This window comes from Perca fluviatilis, chromosome 18 (assembly GCF_010015445.1).
Source record: "Perca fluviatilis chromosome 18, GENO_Pfluv_1.0, whole genome shotgun sequence".
NCBI classification, from domain to species: Eukaryota; Metazoa; Chordata; class Actinopteri; order Perciformes; family Percidae; genus Perca; species Perca fluviatilis.
This window is the reverse complement of record NC_053129.1, coordinates 22,871,503-22,891,506: the sequence shown is the minus strand read 5'-3', so window position 1 is coordinate 22,891,506 and position 20,004 is coordinate 22,871,503. Positions and strand designations below refer to the sequence as shown.

General features: G+C 37.6%; 2 protein-coding genes across 5 annotated transcripts in view; one reads left to right on the top strand and one right to left on the bottom strand.

Annotated features, from left to right (window-relative positions):
- Positions 1–698: 698 nt before the first annotated feature.
- On the top strand, positions 699–16,292 carry capn3b (calpain 3b). Of its 3 annotated transcripts, XM_039781480.1 has the most exons (23): positions 699–1,243; positions 3,468–3,537; positions 4,337–4,455; positions 5,316–5,449; positions 6,031–6,199; positions 6,618–6,701; positions 6,798–6,889; positions 7,024–7,101; positions 8,144–8,304; positions 8,448–8,617; positions 8,710–8,721; positions 9,164–9,372; positions 9,515–9,551; positions 10,205–10,228; positions 10,472–10,558; positions 12,910–12,987; positions 13,089–13,146; positions 13,232–13,296; positions 14,112–14,180; positions 14,258–14,336; positions 14,646–14,762; positions 15,028–15,086; positions 15,667–16,292. In XM_039781480.1, exons 1-23 carry the CDS (start codon positions 935–937, stop codon positions 15,691–15,693), a joined length of 2,307 nt encoding a protein of 768 aa, XP_039637414.1. In that variant the 5' UTR covers positions 699–934; the 3' UTR covers positions 15,694–16,292. The 3 variants fall into 3 exon arrangements, with proteins under 3 accessions (XP_039637414.1, XP_039637415.1, XP_039637416.1); XM_039781481.1 differs by lacking the exon at positions 10,205–10,228; XM_039781482.1 differs by lacking the exons at positions 699–1,243; positions 3,468–3,537; positions 4,337–4,455; ... (8 more) ...; positions 9,164–9,372; positions 9,515–9,551 and having other exon boundaries at positions 10,210–10,228; positions 10,491–10,558.
- Positions 16,293–20,004, bottom strand: part of znf106b (zinc finger protein 106b) — a 14,407-nt gene continuing 10,695 nt past the window's right edge. For both annotated transcript variants that reach the window (XM_039781478.1, XM_039781479.1), the window contains exon 20: positions 16,293–18,576. In XM_039781478.1, the coding sequence (XP_039637412.1) occupies positions 18,520–18,576 (57 nt within the window). In that variant the 3' untranslated portion in view covers positions 16,293–18,519. The remainder of the gene's footprint in view (positions 18,577–20,004) is intronic.

Sequence of the window (20,004 nt, the reverse complement as noted above, 5' to 3'; positions counted from 1 at the left end):
CGTGAGTATTAACATGTAACATAAAACACTGTTAGTCTAACTGCACAATTTTGTCAAGTCAAGGGGTCCATTCATCCTGGTTTATACTGAAACAACATTGCAGGATTCTCTCAAACGTGGCAACCCTGCGCTCAACAGCCTCCCTCTGTTTATTTGATATGGGCATGGATTGACAAAGAATCAGGCCAACTGAATACTGAATTATGATGAATGGTGGGTTTAGTCAGCCACAACAGACCATTGAAAAGTGTCCAGGAATTTCTTTGCCACTAGGTGTCAATATAACTAGGTAATATGGATGTTAAACAGAGGTTTGGATTAATTATAATCCAATCAGTCACATGGTGGTACTTGTTTTGTGCATTAAAATAAGATAAACTAACCTGATATGAGTAAATGTCAGATTTGTTGCTAATTATATGTGCTACTTATAAGCTTTATACATTATATCCCATAGGCTTTTTTGTACAGTGCATAGTATACATGCCCTGGGTACATGACCTGACCCTACAGCATATTTCACAGTTAAATTTCTCCTGTAATAAACTGCCATATCTTCAGTTAGATGCACAGATCTTGGACAGTCCCCCATGAACAGGACGCAGGGACCTGAAAATGTTGTCTGGGTTAGGGTCTCTCTTCGAGGAGCCTCCTCCCCTCCACTAAAGAGTCCTATATTTAGGTGCAGCCAGCAGCAGGGAAACAGCACTGACTGTGTGAGTGCTGGTGTGACAAGCTGTTGGCTGGTGACTGTCCATGGGCGCTGACAGCATTTCCAGCAAATAAAGGAACTAAAAGTACTTATTGTCAGGGAGGACACAGGAAGTTTCTTTGGGCTGTTTTGCAAGTTCAGGCTTTGTTTCTGCAAATAAGGTGTTTCTTTATTTTGCACTTTGAAACAAGAACACCAAAGGCTGAGGCGTTCACTGATAAAATGGGGGACAAGAAATGTAAAGTGCCTCTTGTTGAGGATACAAAGGTGAGGGTGCTTTATGAAACTGAAGCATCTGGGCCCGTTGACAAAGCTGATTACCCTCCTGCTGGGACTAACTCCATCTACTCTGCGATTCTAAGCAGAAACGAGACTGTCAAGGATGCCAAGCGTCTTAAGACTTTTTTGGAATTGCGAGACAAATATGTAACGAAGAAGGTGGTGTTTGAAGACCCCCTGTTCCCTGCAGATGACTCCTCACTCTTCTACAGTCAAAAACCGTCCATGAAGATTGAGTGGAAACGTCCCTCGGTGAGTGCCAGTCTTTAGCCATTACATCCTTTAGGCCAAGTTTCTCATAAGCAAAAGTGTCTCTAACGTGTTTACAAGAGCTCTTCTCTAAAATCCCCATGTATCTCATCACTTCCTACACAACACATGGCTTCCTGGGGTGTCAAGTGGCTGCATGGTTGTGGATGCATAGCTCTGGGTTATCACCTTCTACAATCACAGACAGCTGACTCTCACACAGGAGGACACCCTCTGCCAGTGCTGGGAAACATAGTGGCAACTCAGTGTTGGCTTCAGAGTTTCATATTTTTCTGATATACACATGCAAGAGGGTTTGATAGTCTTCCAACGCCCTGCCTTTGACACCAAATGGTTCAGATTAACCTATCTTTTGCCAAAAGTCCTGACACTGACACATCTAAACACTAAAATAAATGCAGACACGACAAATGACACAAACCTTCAACTAAGACCCAACACTTATCCAGCAATATTATCAATACATACAATATATATATACACATTAGGCTATATATATTATTATTATTAATTATTATTTATAATTATCTCTCTAATACATTGCCAGTAAACACAAAGGACAAACTGAAAATAGAGATTATTTTAATTTGAAATTTCTGCTTCGTATAACAAACTCCAGTGTAACATGAATCTGCAGCTTGATTGCTGCTTAATGGCTGATGATGAATGTCACTTTTGCCTCGCAGCTGAGATTAGTGATACATGAGTCCCAGCAGGGGGTCAGCAGTTGAGCACGCTCTAAATTTGGAACATGAGGTTGCATTTATTAGTTATGGTCAATCGTGGGATGAGGGGAACAGAGTCACTGCTGGAAAGCTCCTGAATAAAATTTGATTCCTGATATTTTTTATCCTATCGTTATCCTTGTTTTCTAAACCAAGCGCATTTTGAATGTGATGTTCTTGTTTTCTTGATTATCCTGAATATGTTTTTGTCTATCCAAAGCAGTTTTAAAAGGTTTTAAAAAGCAATGGATCCCAAACTTGTTGGCTTCTTATCTGATAACTTTATTTAAAGGATTTGTAAAGGCCCAAATTTTCCAATATTTCACAAGAAACAAATCTGAAAAAATAAACATAATTTGTATAACAGAAATATATGTTTTCATTCTTATTCCTTTCATCATCTTGTGACTCAGTCAGTTTTATCTTGTGACCCTTTAGGGAAGTGTTTCTCAACGGGAGTGGTACAGCCTCCCTGGGGGCGTTCAGAGGATGACGGGGGGCGCTGGAAGCAATTTTGTGTAAAGGGGGGGGCGTTGAGGTGCCTTTGGGGGGCATTTGTTTTAAGGCGAGTTTACACCAACGGTTCACCACAATACGAGTTTACACTTTAAACTACTTGGCGCGCTGGTCCCAAAAAGGTTGAGAACCACTGCTTTAGGGGGTCCAAATCCACAAGTTGTAAACCACTTTTATGCACACTATACTTCAATTTAAAACCTATTTCACAACAACAAGCAATATGTGCTCGACAGCATGAGCATTAACGCATTAATACCTTACCAGAGGCAAATATCAGGAAAGATAAACCATAAAATCTAGATGATAATTGGTAATTTTCCTGTAGGATCACAGACACAGTCAACTCTGCCATGTCAAAGCTGCGTATGAGCTATGGGATTCTCTGCATTCGGCACAACGTTATCACTTGTAAAGATGACTAAAGGGTCATGACCAGACAACTTCCAACAGCTGCTGCCTCATATGCCTCATATGTAGTGAATGCAGAAATTTCTCCAACTCGCTTACAGTTTCAGGGTTTAGTTGTCATATTGTCAATCATGTCAGGTGTAGATTTGTAAATACATATTTTGAATTGTTGAGGGGTCGCAAAATGTTGACCAATACCAATATGATTATTACCTTACTTTGAGAAATATAAATGTGTGAAATATAAATATTTCATTAAACATAAGAAGTTTTTAAATGTCTAGAAAAATCTATCTTATATTATATCTAAAATTGGCAACATTTTGAAAAATTACACTTACACATGTTATCATGCAGGACTTCAAACTGAAAATATACTTAAATAAAAGTATTGGATTAATTTATTTAAAATGTAGGGTTTTATAATGCATCTATCATTGCATGTTACATGGTATTTCATAATGAGAAAAAAAGATTTGAACCCTGGCACTGATATTTGCGCAGCATGCTCAGAAAAACCTCCTAACTCCTCCTCACTTTTTTTTCTTTGACAGGAAATTTGTGAAAACCCCCAGTTCATCATAGATGGAGCCAACAGGACAGACATCTGTCAGGGAGAATTGGGTAACATTTAAACCGTTTCTGCTTTCAAACAAGTGGTTCAACAGCTGGTTCAAGTCCACCATGCTGCCTAGGAACTGACGGACTAAGTATGATTTGGTGTCTTGATACCAATCTACTTTCACTGATGTCCACCTTTGCACACACAGACCCTTTTTTTACATTAGTATTTGTTTTGTCTTACTAAAGTCTGCATGTTCATAACTATAATAAAACAAATAAGTATATAACCTTTATTTTTTTAATTTATATTAAGGGAGGGCCATTGAGAGCAAGCTCTTTTTTTTATTTGTGCTGATTACAGCACAAATAAAATAAAATAAAAACAATCTCAAGAAATTACAGTCCAATAAATATTGTGATCCTAAAACAATAGCCAAATTACAATATGCAAATACAACAACAACAAAAACAAAAAGTATATGACAGCAAGAGCATGATAAAGTGTAGAAACTCTTTGGTGCTGGATGGATGTTCCGGATAGATGTTGCAAAAAGTCAAATGTGTCTCAGCTAAAGACAGCGTGTACATTCTGTGCAAGCATAAACAGTCCTTGTAGGGGATATGGCAATAAAACAAAACATATATAACATCATAGAGTACAACCAAGACGTGGGGTGGAGAAACCAGAGCCTGGAATATGCCTGGCAGCTGAAATGATCGTGAGAATCAGTCTTAACTTAGTTACCTTACTGATGTTGGCGACTGACACCTGCAGCAATGTGACTTCAATCTGTGACAACTGCTTTATGAAGTGGTATGTTTGGAGTGTTTTCATAGCTCATCAATCTGCTGTTGACAGGTGACTGCTGGCTGCTGGCTGCCATCGCCTGTCTGACAGTGAACGAGAAGCTGCTGTACAGAGTGATTCCACCGGACCAGAGCTTCACTGACAACTATGCAGGCATCTTCCACTTCCAGGTTTTAAATGGATATTGGGCACATTGTGCAATAAGCAACTTTTTTTCTTTTGCTGTGGTTATGTGGCATGTGCTGTAACCATTCAGCTACAAAGGCACTCCAAATGTTTTATGTTCATGTTTTTACATGTATAATATGCTATTTCACATATGAAAGATGCTTTTATACAAATTCATCACATGTGAAATACAGTTTCACATGATAAAGCACATGTGAAATAAGTTCTTAATTGTGATAATCTCGCATTGCCAGACCTATGCATGTGAAATGTATGGACATGCCTATATGTGTAGTGGCGTTAAACCATGTTTTTGGGGTGGTGTTATTTATTGGTTTTAAATAAGGAACTAACAAATGCAGTACAGAAGATAAAGATAAGTTACAGGTAATTTAGAAACAGTGTCACATAATTTAGTTTGTCCACCACAGAGCACTGTCTATTTTTCAACGTGGCAAACTAGCAAACTGTAGTTTTTACTTTAGTTTTTGTACGGATTTGATCATTCTTAAAGAAACATGTAAATGCCATGCAAACTTCTAATCATTGGGAAGAAAGCAAAAAAAGTGTTTTTTTCCAAAATGTCAAACTATTACTTTAAAAGCAGCACATATATTATTATCAGATTGCCATGAACTCTCAAATATCAATATCAATAATGGCCTCAAAAATCTAGTATTGGTCAGGCATTCATAATTTTTAAGAAAGAAAAAAAGGTAATTGATTGAAACATGGACACTTTGTTTAACAGATATGAATCTACTAATAATCTAGAAGATGATATGAGCTTTTCTTTGCCCGTCTATAAATGATTTTTCTCTCTCACTACGGTTTTAAATCTTTTCTGTCTTCTTACACTCAGTTCTGGCGTTATGGCGAATGGATCGATGTGGTTGTGGACGACCGCATCCCCACCTGCAAGAACCAGCTGGTTTTCACCAAATCTTTCAGAAAGAACGAGTTCTGGAGTGCTCTTTTGGAAAAGGCTTATGCCAAGTGAGCCCAGTCTATCAATGTTCACTGCAAATTGAAGTCGTGCAGATCTCCACATCGTCACCTCCATGATGTTAATTCATTCAGTAGAGTTCAGATTTACTGAAAAAAGTCTTCAGTTTTTGTTTTCTCGCTTAAAGAAGTTAAAGCCTGGGGATCATGAAATCATTTCGGGTCTTTTAAATGCAAATTTTATTAAATGTTTTTTTTTTATCAGTATCAGTGACAGTATTTGAGAAAAAGGGACAATTACTCCATTAGCTTTAAAGTAATACCACATAATTTAAGAAAATCTGTCAAACAAGATGATTGACACCTGAAACCACTGACCTCTCACCTCGCTGAGATTTAATTACTTCAACTTATTTCAAGTGAAACAAGTTTTAAAATCCAATTTTGAGCTAAATGTCTTATTAAGGTGTATTTTCTTTTGTAGTGTAGAGACACTAAATGGGCACACCACTCCTCATGTTTCCTAAATTGGCTGCAGACACTGTGAAAAATCCAAGCCTCAGAGATAACACACATGTCAGCGCATTGACCAGAATGATTGACCTCTCTCTCTCTCTGTCTCTCTCTCTCAGGTTGCACGGGTCTTATGAGGCACTTAAAGGGGGCAACACTTTGGAAGCCATGGAGGATTTCACAGGAGGACTTACCGAATTCTTTGAGTTGTCTGAGGCGCCCAAAGACCTCTATAACATCATGAGGAAGGCGCTGGAGAGAGGCTCGCTAATGGGCTGCTCCATAGATGTGAGTGGTGATGAAAGCAGTGAAATGAAGTGCACAGAAGAGAAATGCACATTAGATGAGCCATGCAGCAACACAACTGCCTGGAATATGAAAGTAAAATTCAACTTTAAGGAGGAGGTGGATATTAGGGACACTGTAAAAAACAACAACCCTATCAATAAACAGGAAATACATTTCTTTTCCTCATGCAAATCAGCCTGTTTCAAAATTTTTGTCACACTCTGAGAAGCTGAATTAATGTGCAAAGTTTGATTTATTATCCCCACTTTTACATCTTAAAAAAAACTAGATTTTAACCATCAAATCCAGAAAAAGTTACTGAATTAAAATGATGTTTTAGCAACATGTATTGCCTCAAAGATCAGTATGTCTTTTGCGTTGACATGTGTGTTGCATGAATGTTGGTTGTATCTTTCAGATTCTTTCAGCCACTGATGTGGAGACTCGGACTGAACAGGGGCTGGTCAGGGGTCATGCCTACTCCATCATAGGTCTGGCAGAGGTAGAGTAAAATGTCCACTTACTATAAATGCATATTCGGTATTCGTTGTAAGAGGGCCTGCTAAAGTGATGCTGACAGGTTGGTTGTTGTTTCTAGTGTGACGAGGTTGCAAAGGACACCAGAATTCGCCTGATTCGCCTGCGAAATCCCTGGGGTTGGGTGCTGTGGAAGGGACCATGGAGTGCAAAGTAAAATCTGAGACCTTTTATATTATTATAAAATTGATAACATTTACAATAATTCTGCTTATATGAGCCAGGTGCTGTACTATGGCTAATTCTTTCTTGATGTCTTGTATTAATATGATTTGGTCTTTCCGTAGTTCAAAGGAATGGTCGACCATTTCCACAGCAGACAAGGACAACCTAAAAAAACAGACTGTAGAGGAGAGTGAGTTCTGGTGAGTAAAACATACTCTGCATCAAATGTATTATTTTGGCTTGTTCATAAAATTAAATATTAATTTTATATTTTCACCAGTTTTGTAGCTCTGTTTTTGCTTAAGACTCAATGGTCTCTTCTGATGACGTACTGTACTTGATACTACATAGGCACAAAATTGTAAAGCTGCCCAAGAGGTGATTTGTTTCTTGATCCAGTGTAACCTTCAAGCAAAAGGTAGCACAAACGTTTCTGCCACGGTATTCAAATGTATGTTAACATCATAACTTTACATGTGGAAATAAATTAATGTGTTAATTGTGGTTACCATTAGCATGTGTTAAGGAAAAACTCAGGAGCAGCACAACTCATTTCACGTACGTGACAAAGGTTCAGGAGACTTATGACTTACACAGAAGCATTTAATGAACACCAAATTGAGGAGACAATTAAACAGGCAGTACGGTTTAACCACAATGTGTTATTGTGCAGTGCCGTCCCAACTCTCTGAAGTTCCTGTCTTCCTGAAGGTGTATTTAAACTCATGCTGGAGGCGTTACGTTTAGCTGAACCTTTAAGGTAAACAAAGATATTGCAGTTGCCTAAACACAGATGCTAAAGCCTAGTTCAGCCTAGCTCTCTCTCTGGGAAGTATGCTAAAGTGTGGCTGGCCCACCGACCTCCAAAAGGAGACAGTCTTGAGACAAAACATTCCCTTATCATACAACTGCCTAGACTCCCTGAATCTGTAGAGACAAACATAATTATACATGTACAGGTTTGGTTATTAGAGACTGGCCGAACGTTCTCGTCCCTTGACCTGAATGACCTGATGATGTCATGTAAGCTTTCCCTTGGTCTCATCATACCACAACATGGTGTTTTTGGAAATTCCACCACAGCATGTAAGCATTTAGCTTAAAGTACAGCTGAACCCATACATCTGCGGCTCACCCTCAGCCGCTTTACATTTTTTGCCCCATTAATGGTAAAAAAAAAAAGAGCAAAGTTGTCTCACCAAATTAACAGTAAAGAACTTCTTGTTTGATGTTCCCCTCCAGGATGTCTTTTGATGATTTCCAGAGGAACTTCACAAAGTTGGAGATGTGTAACTTGACCCCCGACACCCTGCAGGGTGATGAAAGGCACAGTTGGACAGTGTCGGTCAATGAGGGTCGCTGGGTGAGAGGCAGCTCTGCTGGCGGCTGCAGGAACTTCCCACGTAGGCCTTGGATTCTTTTTTTATATCAGCTTTTATTCCTCTTAAAGCCAATAGTAATCAAATTATTTAAGTCCCACATGGTTCATGTGTCTTCACTGCTATGATGTACCCTTTGTTGCAGATTTCTCTTTTGTGTTTTACAGACACATTCTGGACGAACCCACAGTATCGGCTGAAACTGTACGAGGAGGATGACGACCCAGAGGACGGGCAGGCGACCTGCACTGTTGTCGTGGCTCTGATGCAGAAAGGGCGAAGGATGCAGCGCCATCAAGGGGCCAAATTCCTCACCATCGGATTTTCCATCTACGAGGTACCGATCACAGGAAAGCTAAATCACTGGATAGGCTAATGTACATTCACTGGAGTTGACCTTCTTCTTTACCTTCCTCTTTGTCTCGGCAGGTGCCGAAGGAGGTATGCCAGTCTTGGAGAAGGATGTTAATTTGATGAAGTCAGCGTTTCCACAGTATTGACCTGAAGCCTATCTCCAATGAGTCATGTTTGTGTGTTGTGTTTGATTTAGCAGTACATGTGGTAGTAGTAGTAGTAGTAGTAGTAGTAGTAGTAGTAGTAGTAGTAGTAGTGTAGTGGTTCATGCTCTTGTGAAACCTCTATCTACAACTTACAACACAAGCCAAAATGCTTGTTTCATCCCATCAACAGTGTAAAACCCAAAGATATTTCATTTCCACTCATATAATGCAGAGAAAACTGGCAAATCCTCACACATCACACTGCAAGAGAGTCCCAATTTTGAACTATTCCTTTGCTTTCAATACTTTTTTTCTTTATAGACTACTTTCTTTATTTGAAGAGATCATTCCCATCTCACCAACTGATTTCTTTCCACCCATAGATGTGCGGACAGGATCAACACATGCAGAAGGACTTCTTCCTGTACACAGCCTCCAAAGCTAAATGCAAGACCTACATTAACCTGCGGGAGGTGACGGAGCGTTTCCAGCTGCCTCCAGGAGAGTACGTCATCATCCCAACGACCTTTGAAGCTCATCAAGAGGGAGAGTTCATTCTCAGGGTCTTCTCTGAGAAGCAGAACATGTCTGAGTAAGGATCACTGGGGGTTGGGCACCGGCCATATTTGGTGGTGAAGTTATTTTGGGGACTGTTGACAGTAAAATTGCAAAATATAGCAAAGGCCATTATCAATGAATAGCAGGAATCCTAATGGGTCTGTTTTTCCTCGCAGGGAGGCAGAGAACACGATTGGATCTGACCAAATGCAGGTTTGCAACATATTAAAAGAAGAAATGGGACCAAAATATATTTATGACAGATATTTCAGTGGTGAAATGACTAAAACAGAGGTTTACTTTTTATGTCTACAACATTATTTCTCAAACAAGGTATTCAAAAAGTTATTTTATAACATTTCAGATTAAACAGACATACTGGGATGTAAAACAAAAACATTATGACTAAGATCATTCATTTTTATCAAGTATTTTTCACCCTTGTCTATAAAAAGGGACATTTCTTTAAAGCCAGGATAGTCTTTCAACCATAACACTCCTCAGGAAGTAGATTATACATTTACACAAACATTTAGGCACACCCAATATACAGAGAGACATAAGACATTAATAGTAATATCAAGTATGCTTGACATTAGGCTTCCCACTCCCTTTTTAAGAGGCTGAATATACATTTACCTGCATACTGCAACCTTCTTTCGCACTGCAATATCAGTTGGGATTTGATTTTTTGTAAAACCCTGATTGTGTCACATACATCAACCTTGTTTTTGAAATCTCATTGTCTTGTCTTAATTCATACTGTACTGTTTTTCCCACAATAGTAACTAACAGACTTGAAAAGTGTTTGCCTCCTTTTCATCTCATTTCATCCTTCTGTCCTTCCTTGTCTTATTGGCCATCAGCAAGACAAGAAAAAGAAAGAAAAGGTAATAAGTGCATGTGTCAGTAGCATCGTTAGATTGCTTTTAAACTCTGCTTTTCCCACTGCTTCTCTACATTATATGTCAGCTGTTATCAGTGTTGGCAGTTATAGTTTGTGTCATCATTCCACATCATTGCATATATAGATTATTTATGATCAGTGGAATGACTATAAATGAACTCTCTTTTTCTGTTTGTCTTTTATAACCCGTCTCTCCTCTTACTAACTGCCATTACCCACATGCCAGCCTATTGTATTTGTGTCAGACAGAGCACGGGCCAACAAAGAAATCGAGCATGACGGGATTCAGGGGGAAAAGAGGAAGAAACCAAAGGTAATCTTTCTATGACAAACTCTGACACTGCAGCAAATAGTTCATAGTGACCTTTGACCTGTCATCATTTCTGGACACTGACGGCTCTAAAATGCAATCTTGACCAGGTCAAATAACACCGCTGGGAATAAAACAATTGAGTTTGAAGCCAACTGATCTCAAGTGTCTCAGCTGCACCTGTTTTTCTGTAAAGCCTCAGTGTATACAAGCCTAGTTGTTTGTGTTTCTCTAATGTGCTGCTCTCCTGTGGTACTATAAGGAAATGCATCAATCACTAATATAGTGTTATATACAGTATAGTGCAGCAGGAACAAAGAAGAGAACAAGAGAACAATTCTAATATTTTGATCCCTGATCACCAAATAAAGATTTATTGATAAGAAAAGCAGTCACACCCTCTCATTTGTGCAATTTTATCACGCAAACATGATTTTAAACAAAACAATAAACCAGCAACATGTAAAACAGACACAACTAGAGATCATCTTGTGATGGGATCACACCAGTCTTGACGCCAAATTGGGCCAGGGTTGTAAAGTTGGGGGACCAATGTCCCACTCCCAACTTCCTCGGCCTTCATTTTAATCTTAACTACACACCTTTAAAGTTTGTGACTGAATTTTGCAATGTTCTCGGGCCAGGAGCTTAAACTGGGCTTGCTCGGATCACACCCATCTTCCAACTCAGCCTTCATTCTGATCTCAACTACACGCCTGTAAAGTTTTGTGACAACAACAATAATACCAGTGGTCTATCGCGGCTGGTAATTGAACCATCCACAGTGACTGCACTTTAAGCTGGTGTGCAGTCACAGCTAGCCTTGGCTTAAGCTAATTTACCAACTTATTCTACTTGTTTCCTCTAATTACTAACATCTTAGTAATTTAGTTTATTATATAACATTACGCTAAATGTAATTATAATTGACAAAAAAACATCAGACAAGCTAAAAGCTAAAGCAAGCTAGTTCAGAGTTCAATTCAGTTCAGAGTTCTTTATTGTCCATCTTAGCAGCACACAATCAACAGATTGATTAAGAACAATTTCAGCACTTAAAAAGTGAACAGTGTCAAATAAAATCCTTTGAGATTGTCTGGAAAAGTGATTACTAAAAGTCTCACTGAGAAAGCCCAAGTGACACCAATAAAAAAAACTGTGCATTCAAGAGTTGTGCAAGTTAACAGCTTTAATTGCACAAGGAACAAAAGAAAATTTGCTTTTGATCTAGGTAGCCTATATCTCCACCCAGAGGGAGGAGGAATAAATTCCTCCAAAAATGGGTGGGAAGATTGGCCGTGTCTTTTGCAAAACCTGTCTGTCAATGATCTTTGTTAGAGAGAACCGCTGCCTGCCAATTATCTTCAACTTTTGTTTTGTATTGTAAGGTTCCCATAAAATGAAATCAAATAGAAAGTTAAAATGGACTCAAAATAAGATCTGTAGAATAAAACCATCAAAATCTTATCTACATTAAAAGAGTTTAGTCTGCGCAGGAAATACAATCTCTGCAGGCGTTTTTGCAGATTTTGGATACATTGATGGATCAAGTTTTTATCAATCACTGTTCCCATGTACCTATATGACTTGAGAATCTCCACCACTGTGCCCTTAATTGTGCCCTTAATTGTGGTAGGGAGAGGTGGATATAGTTTTTTTCTAAAATCAATAACCATGTCCTTAGTTTTTTGAACATTTCACTTAAGTAAATGGCTGACCCACCACTCCACAAAATATGTAAAGACTGGCCCATGATCGACCTCTCAATCCTGGAGCAGACCGCATATAACCGTGTCGTCGGCAAATTTAAAGAGATGCCTCTTTGTGTGGCAACTCCTACAGTTGTTCACAACACAAGGACACTACACACCCTTGTGGTGCAATTTGCCCTGACTGGGGCCTGCATGTTAAAAAATCCATAAGCCATTTCACCATGCCAACATCAAGATTGAAATTTGACAATATTTTACTGGATAAAATGGGAGGCTGGATTGTATTAAAAGCTAAGGAGAATTCAACAAATAAGAGTCTAGCATGGGTTTTCGTACCCAAATGCTTGTAAAGATTCAAGTTCAGTGGAGGAGTGGTAGTATAATCCACTCATCTAAATGGCCGATAAGCAAATTGCATCAGGTCAAGCTGGTTTTGCACTTTATCTATCAAGAATTGCTTGAACTATAGCTAAAAACATTTCATTATCAGTGAAGTAAGATCTACTAGTGAAGCTAAGATGTCTCTTACCTTGTCCAAACATAAAATAATACTCCTAAAATACATAAAATTAAGGTTTTACAACTTAAAGCTGTCACACATTTTATTTTTTATAAATGACTTCTTTCTTACGTGTTGTCCAGAAAAAACAACTCCAACCTGAGGAGGAGACTGAAGAGGAAAAACAGTTCAGAGCCATTTACAAACAGATTGCTGGTGAGGTGAGTACACAGAGAGGAGAGGATGAGGACAACATAGGACAGGTGTGGATGTCTGAATGTAATATACAGTATATGCAACAAATTGTTCCTCCCTCCATCAGGACATGCAGATCTGTGCTAACGAACTCATGATGATCATGAAGAACGTACTTGCCAAACGTGAGTACACTGGAAAGATTTAGATCATCATGATACAGTTGGTGCCATGATGTGATCAATCATACAGAGCTGTCCCTTTCCACAGATAATGAAATAAAGACAGAGGGTTTCAGCCTTGAGACATGTCGGAGTATGATCGCCTTGATGGATGTATCCTTTCAGTAAGCTTAAAATTACAGGAGTTTATATGGAGATGACAAGAGAGAAGCCTCATGTTGCCTAGGAAGGTGGCATCAGCAGGTTGTTAGTTTCAATCCCTCTAGAAATCTCTATAAACAGGTATCTGCATATGAGTGCAGATTCTGTAGGCAATGGGACAAGATTTTGGTATTGGAAGCGTTCTGGTATCTATTTGTAGTCCGAGCAGTATTGACCAATCATGTTTGAGTTGGCTTTGGTTGCATGCAGTCTGTGTGGAGATCAAAAGAGGAAGAATGCATTGGTTGAAATGCAATCTCAGAACTCATCAGTAATCATCTATGACAATTTAGCTTTTTAAAAAACGTATCTGCATTCATATGCACATATCTGCTTATAGAGACGCAGTCTCTCAACTCCAACTCTATTGTCGCATCTCAGGAAGATATCGGCTGGTTACACCATAACCCCCGAAACATTTGCTGTTGCCCCCAGAGTCTAAATCGTCGTCAAATCGAAGGCCAATGGGTTCCAATATTGTCCCTCCAGTGACTGAGGCAATTGAATGGGCACTAAAACTATTTTTCCTAAATACTCTACTGTTGCAACCCAAAGTTAAAGGGGTAACGCATCTTTTATTTCATTAGCAATTCCAATATTACTTACAAAACAAGTGTATTATTTTTATGGACTGTGCTACTATATTTAAATCACTTAATATTAATGAAATAAACCATGAAGGAAAGTAATACAAAAAAATCAAATGCACCTTTAAAAATGGCTTCACTGGCTGTGTTGATTTCCATAACTGACTGACTGTCTCTCAGACTGATGGGACAGGAAAGCTGAACCTACAGGAGTTCAAACACTTGTGGAAAAAGATAAAGGAGTGGCAGGTATGACCATTGTAACCACTCTAGAGCTTCTGCTCATGTTTAACAAACATCTGACTGTTCATCTCATGTGTTTGCAGCGGATCTTCAAACAATACGATAAAGACAAATCCAGCTCCATCAGTAGTTTTGAGATGAGGAACGCTGTTAATGATGCAGGTGAGCAGCAGGAAAGAAACACCAGCGAGAATTAACCACTCACAGGATGTTTCTCCATGCATAATTTATATTTCAAGTTTTAGATTGAATGCTTTTCCAGAGCTGATCATTTAAAACTCTAATAAAGCATACATTAAATGTTATTTGTAATAGACTACAGTCACAATACATTATAATAAAATCATATGAGGGTTAAATTCCCAGTTTTGTCAGAAATCACATCCCATACTTTCCAGCCTGTTGTTAGAAACCTGTAACGTGATATAAACTGTCGACCATGAACCTAATCTGTGTCTTCTTCACATGAAGGGTTTCAACTCAACAGACAGCTGTATGACATCATAGCCATGCGCTACGCAGACGAACACCTAAACATCGATTTTGACAGTTATATCTGCTGTTTTGTGAGACTAGAGGGCATGTTCAGTAAGTACACACCACGCCTGAGCTTTTTTTTATTGATTTACCTCATGCTTTTACCTGAGCTTTTTTTTATTGATTTACCTCATGCTTTTACCTACTGTTTTTAAAAGAATCACTGCTAATACAAATACAGAATGTTTAACACTTTTTATAAATCTTTCAAGGGGCCAACGTTTACCTGGAGGGCCCACTAATTGCAGCCTTGCCCTGCACCAGTTCAAGATTTATATAGACATGGATGAAGACTCATTTATTGTGTCTCTTGCAGGAGCTTTTAATGCCTTTGACAAAGATGGAGATGGAATAATCAAGCTCAATGTCCTGGAGGTAAGCCCCTTTTAACATTGTTTTCACAATATGATATTCTAAGCCTTTTGCTATACTGTATATATGTTGTCGCAAACAGTATTACCTACATTGTCTTTGTGAGAAGACTATTAAGACATGATTGTGATAAAGGGCATTAAAATTCATTCTTCACCTTAGAAATTATAAGAGTTTGAAAGTAGTAGTTTGGCTAAACATTCCCAATTTACCAAGTTTGTCCAGAGCTTCAAACTTGCTTACAGTCTGAGTAACCAAAAAAAGAGAAACACCAGTTGCTTCTCACTACCTTACTTGATTATTTTTTATTTTGCTTTTTTGAGATTGCATTTCGAAGTACTGCTATGTTGGATTACATTACACTGACAGGTGTTTCCAATATTTTTGCCACTTAATCTTTATATATCGACCAAAAAATATCAGAAAAAAACTCACTATATGGTGCATTCTAATACAGCGGCACAAACTACAGCCTTAAGTATTACTGTGTCTTGAAGTTTTCTGGTCACTCAGTGTGTACTGTAAGTATACTTTCAAAATAAATCCCTTTATGCTCATTTTGGTTTTTTTGTCCCTCTTTCAGTGGCTTCAGCTGACCCTGTATTCTTAAGTCTCCTTCTTGACCACTGATGTAGCTGCAGACAGTTGGAGCTCACGTTCATGACTCAACTCTCCCCGAAAGCCTCTTAATTGGAATATTTTTGCACAGATTTTGTGATTACAACAAGATCTAAGTCTTAGTGTCAGGTTCGATGATTTCGCCAGTTTTTATGTGGAATTTAGATTTCTCTCATCATTCAAACTATGATGGGTTAGATTTAAGTTCTTAGCTTATTTTTAAATAACATATCAGTATTAAGCATTTTCCTGAAATGTCATCAGTTTTCTAGACTCTGCAGTGCTGACGAGAGCAACATTTGATGCATGCTGAAGTCAGTGTAACCTGATAATCATGTTACATCAGTGTTTGGCATGAAGCAGTGATAGGCGGTAATGCTAGCAGGCACGTAGAGAGTTGACCTTTCTTGCTAAGTTCATACGTTACAAAGAATTTGTACCTAGTAATACAAAGCTGGAAGTATCAGTGTTAAAAGAGAAATGTTTAAATATGAGAACTGCATGAATGAACATTTTGTTTGACAAATCTTCAGAGAGATACTGAATGTACTACATATTGTTTTTTAAATATAGCAGAGGTGAATAATGTAATTATTTGTATTTTTTATTGCTGTACACATACAGTAGGTATTAAACACAAATCAAATGCACACTGTACAGTAGAACATACAAAAATTAAGGCATGACTTAAATACAGCACTCTTAGAAGTTACTCTCTGGCCAGTTTGATCTGACAACTTTCACTACTACAGTACTTTATCCATTGAACAAAATAAGTTTTCTCAAATACATGTTGTACAGGGGGAAAGCACATTGCCGAGAATAACTCTCTGGGAAATGTGAAAATGTAAAAGTTATAATTTAACAGATGGTTTATATATGTAATGATGCAAAACGTACTCCTTTTATAACCAAACCTCTGTCGACATAAAGAATTCATTTTATAGTTATCAAGTGTAACAAAGCCAGGACGTAATTGAAGATACATTGTCTTTACACTGTGATATCAGGAAAAATAACTATTTTCCAATAAAAAAAAAATAAAATCTGACTTAAAAGCAGGCGGGTAAAGATACAAATTTTATTCTTTATACGGAAGGTACAGATTGCTAAATATTAGCCTATGGCTTTTAAACCCTGCAGTTACTTCCCAAACTGCACCTTCTATAAATAATATAGTATACAAGCAAGTTAAGCTTGTTTATTTTTACATCTGAGCCATCGTCCCTTTCCACACTGAAGTGAGGACAATCTTAGAACAAAACTTTTGAAAAACTAGAAAGGATTTGAAAATCCTCAGAGCCCACCCCTTCTAAAATTACCAAGAATGATCCTTAATGTCTGAGGTTATGGAAATTTCAGAAACTTTTACATCATCTTTGAAAGGCGAACTCCACCAATGTACATCAGTCTGTTTACAGGTCTTGGGGTGTACTCCTGTTTATGTAAAGACAAGTTGCATAAAACGTGTATGTCTCCAGAGAGCTGCGTGAAAGTGATGTCACTTGAGTCGGTTTTAGCTGGGGGTGGAAAGGGTGAGGAGTTAGAGGTTAGTCTGGCTCACCGGATGTACAGTGCTGGGATAAAGCCTGACGTCCTTCCCTTTCCCGATCTCTGCTATCTATTTTGCAAGGACACCGTCACTGCACCCGGGGCTTAGTGCTGCCCAGGAAGGTTGTGATTGGTTTAAAACAATACAAACAAGGCAGAGCATTTTTCCCCCTATCCCAGAATAGATAAGCGTATAGCCAGACCATACTCCAGCTCTGACACAGCGCTGTGGAGATAGGTCTCGCAATGCGAGACTAGAAAAAGGTGAGCTTACCAGACCTCTGTAGCAGCTCCTCATCTCTGCATGAGGCTAGCGCCTCGAGGCTACATTAGCCACTACTAGCACAACACACCTAAATCTGCGGTGGTTGAGTTGCATTATGGGTATTGTAGGTACCAGGTTTTTACGAGGAAGACCAACGGATGGAATAAAGAGAATATCTCTGCATCTGCTGCATCGATTTTGACGACTGATGGAATTGTCCATCGTGAGTCCGACAACGTGACAGTGACAGGAGCGTAATGCTAAATCTTAAATATATGAAATAACTATTGAGTGCAGCAGGACAAGCAAACTGGGTGTTAAGATTTGATGTATAACCAAGTTAATTTTGTTTAGGTTTAGACACTGACATTTCTACTTTGCTCTTCTTTGACAGATTTAAACATTATTAAAACCTGTTACCTCCACTTCAGAGTCAATAGCCAAAACAAATTTAAACAAGATCGATTCTGAAGGCAGTTAACACAAAAGCTACTCCGAGCTGTGTATGCCAGTGCAGCATCGTTGTAGAAATGTTCTGAATAATTAGTTTCACATATACTTATGACATATCTGAAGAGGGTTACTGTATAATATATTTGATGGTGTATACAGCCATGGCATGCATTCACTGTGACAACAAAAATTATATATATATATATATATATATATATATATATATATATATATATATATATATATATATATATATATATATATAAATAGATATATAGAGCAGGACTGATTGAGTGTGTAAGATTGAATGTCTCAGTCATGTCACAACAGCTTCAGTAGCTTGTCTCGTCTCACCATCACAGAGACTATACAATATGCACGAGACCAACGAGATGTAATCAGCACCTCAATAGCTAGAAAATAAATGAATGATCTCCTAACGGAAAACAACACCCTGAAAAGAACTTTGAAACAAAAAGAAATCAGCTGATGTATTATAATGAACACGACTCCAACTTAATCTGCTGCATCACTTCACCACCCCTGCTGTCAAGGCTGTATTGTACTGTCATTCTCCACGTGTCTCTGCATGTGTTCAGGCAATTTCTGCAGGAAAAATACAAACAAGACTAAGCAACTGTTCTCATCCTGTTTACTGCTGAGAGCAGCACATATTATATTAAAAGGATTCAACAAAACACCTGGGATTAAAAGTAGATGTTCTTATATATATACATATATATATATACACATATATATATACACATATATATACACATATAGCAATATAATATATATATATATATATATATATATATATATATATATATATATATATGTAATAAATGTGTCTGTGTATGCAATGTGTAATGCATGGCCATGTCATCACATGTATGTATAATATGTGTGTCAATGTCCTGCGTAATGCATGTAATAATGGTATGTATGCCATAATAAATATAATATGTATTTTTTGCATGTATGTGTCTTCAATACTGTCTGCAATAATAATAATGTGTAATACTGTGTAATGCAATAATGTGCATGTCATGTCAATAATAATAATAATAAATAATAATAATGTCTGTGTAATAATGCACATGCATGTGCATGTCTCTTGTGTATGTGTATGTGCAAATATGTGTGTGCTTTTTGTGCATGCAATACTTGTAAAATATGTCACATATGTCTGTCATCATATAAATATGTGTCTGTGTATAAATATGTCATGTATGCAATGTATGTCAACTAATAATAATGCATATGCAGTGCTGCAGTAATGTCTGTATGTGCAGTGCACATTCATGTCATTAATATGCTGTGCTGTGTGTGAATATGTCGCATATGCGTATATCAATGCGTGCAATACTGTGCAATATGTATGTGCATGCAGTAATAATAATGCATGTCCACATCCGTAATGCGTCAATAATGTCACCTGCCACCGCATAATAATGCGTAATAATAATACCGCCACCGCACCGTCACGTAATATTACCTGCACCGTATAATATCAATGCTGCATGTAATATCGTATGTATGTATGCGTAATGCATGTACATGTACATGTGCACATGTCGCCGTAAATACGTAATGCGTATCACGTAATAATACATGCATATAAATAAATGTATATAAATACGTAATAATAATAATGCAATAATATCATATGTCTGTATGCGTAATATGTAATCTTGTATGTCAATAATAACATGCAATATGCGTAATAATACGTATGTATATTTTATCTCAATCTATCAATATGTTGTTGTATCAATAATACTGCCTCTCTTCTCACTCTCTCTCTCCTCTCTTTCATATATATGTGTGTGTATATATATGTATATATGCTATATATAATATCTTTAATATTAATATATATGTATGTATATATATGTATGTTATATATGTATATATATATGTGTGTGTATATATATATATATATATATGTATATATATTATTATGTATATATGTGTAATGTATATATGTATATATGTGTATATATATATGTATATAATAATATATATATGCAG

Bases quoted from the DNA above. Each gene is read 5' to 3' on its own strand.
- capn3b (XM_039781480.1), top strand. From the start codon at position 935: ATGGGGGACAAGAAATGTAAAGTGCCTCTTGTTGAGGATACAAAGGTG. The intron at 10,229-10,471 runs GTAATAAGTGCA...CCCACATGCCAG, and splicing joins ACAAGAAAAAGAAAGAAAAG to CCTATTGTATTTGTGTCAGA. The intron at 13,297-14,111 runs GTATCCTTTCAG...ACTGTCTCTCAG, and splicing joins GTATGATCGCCTTGATGGAT to ACTGATGGGACAGGAAAGCT.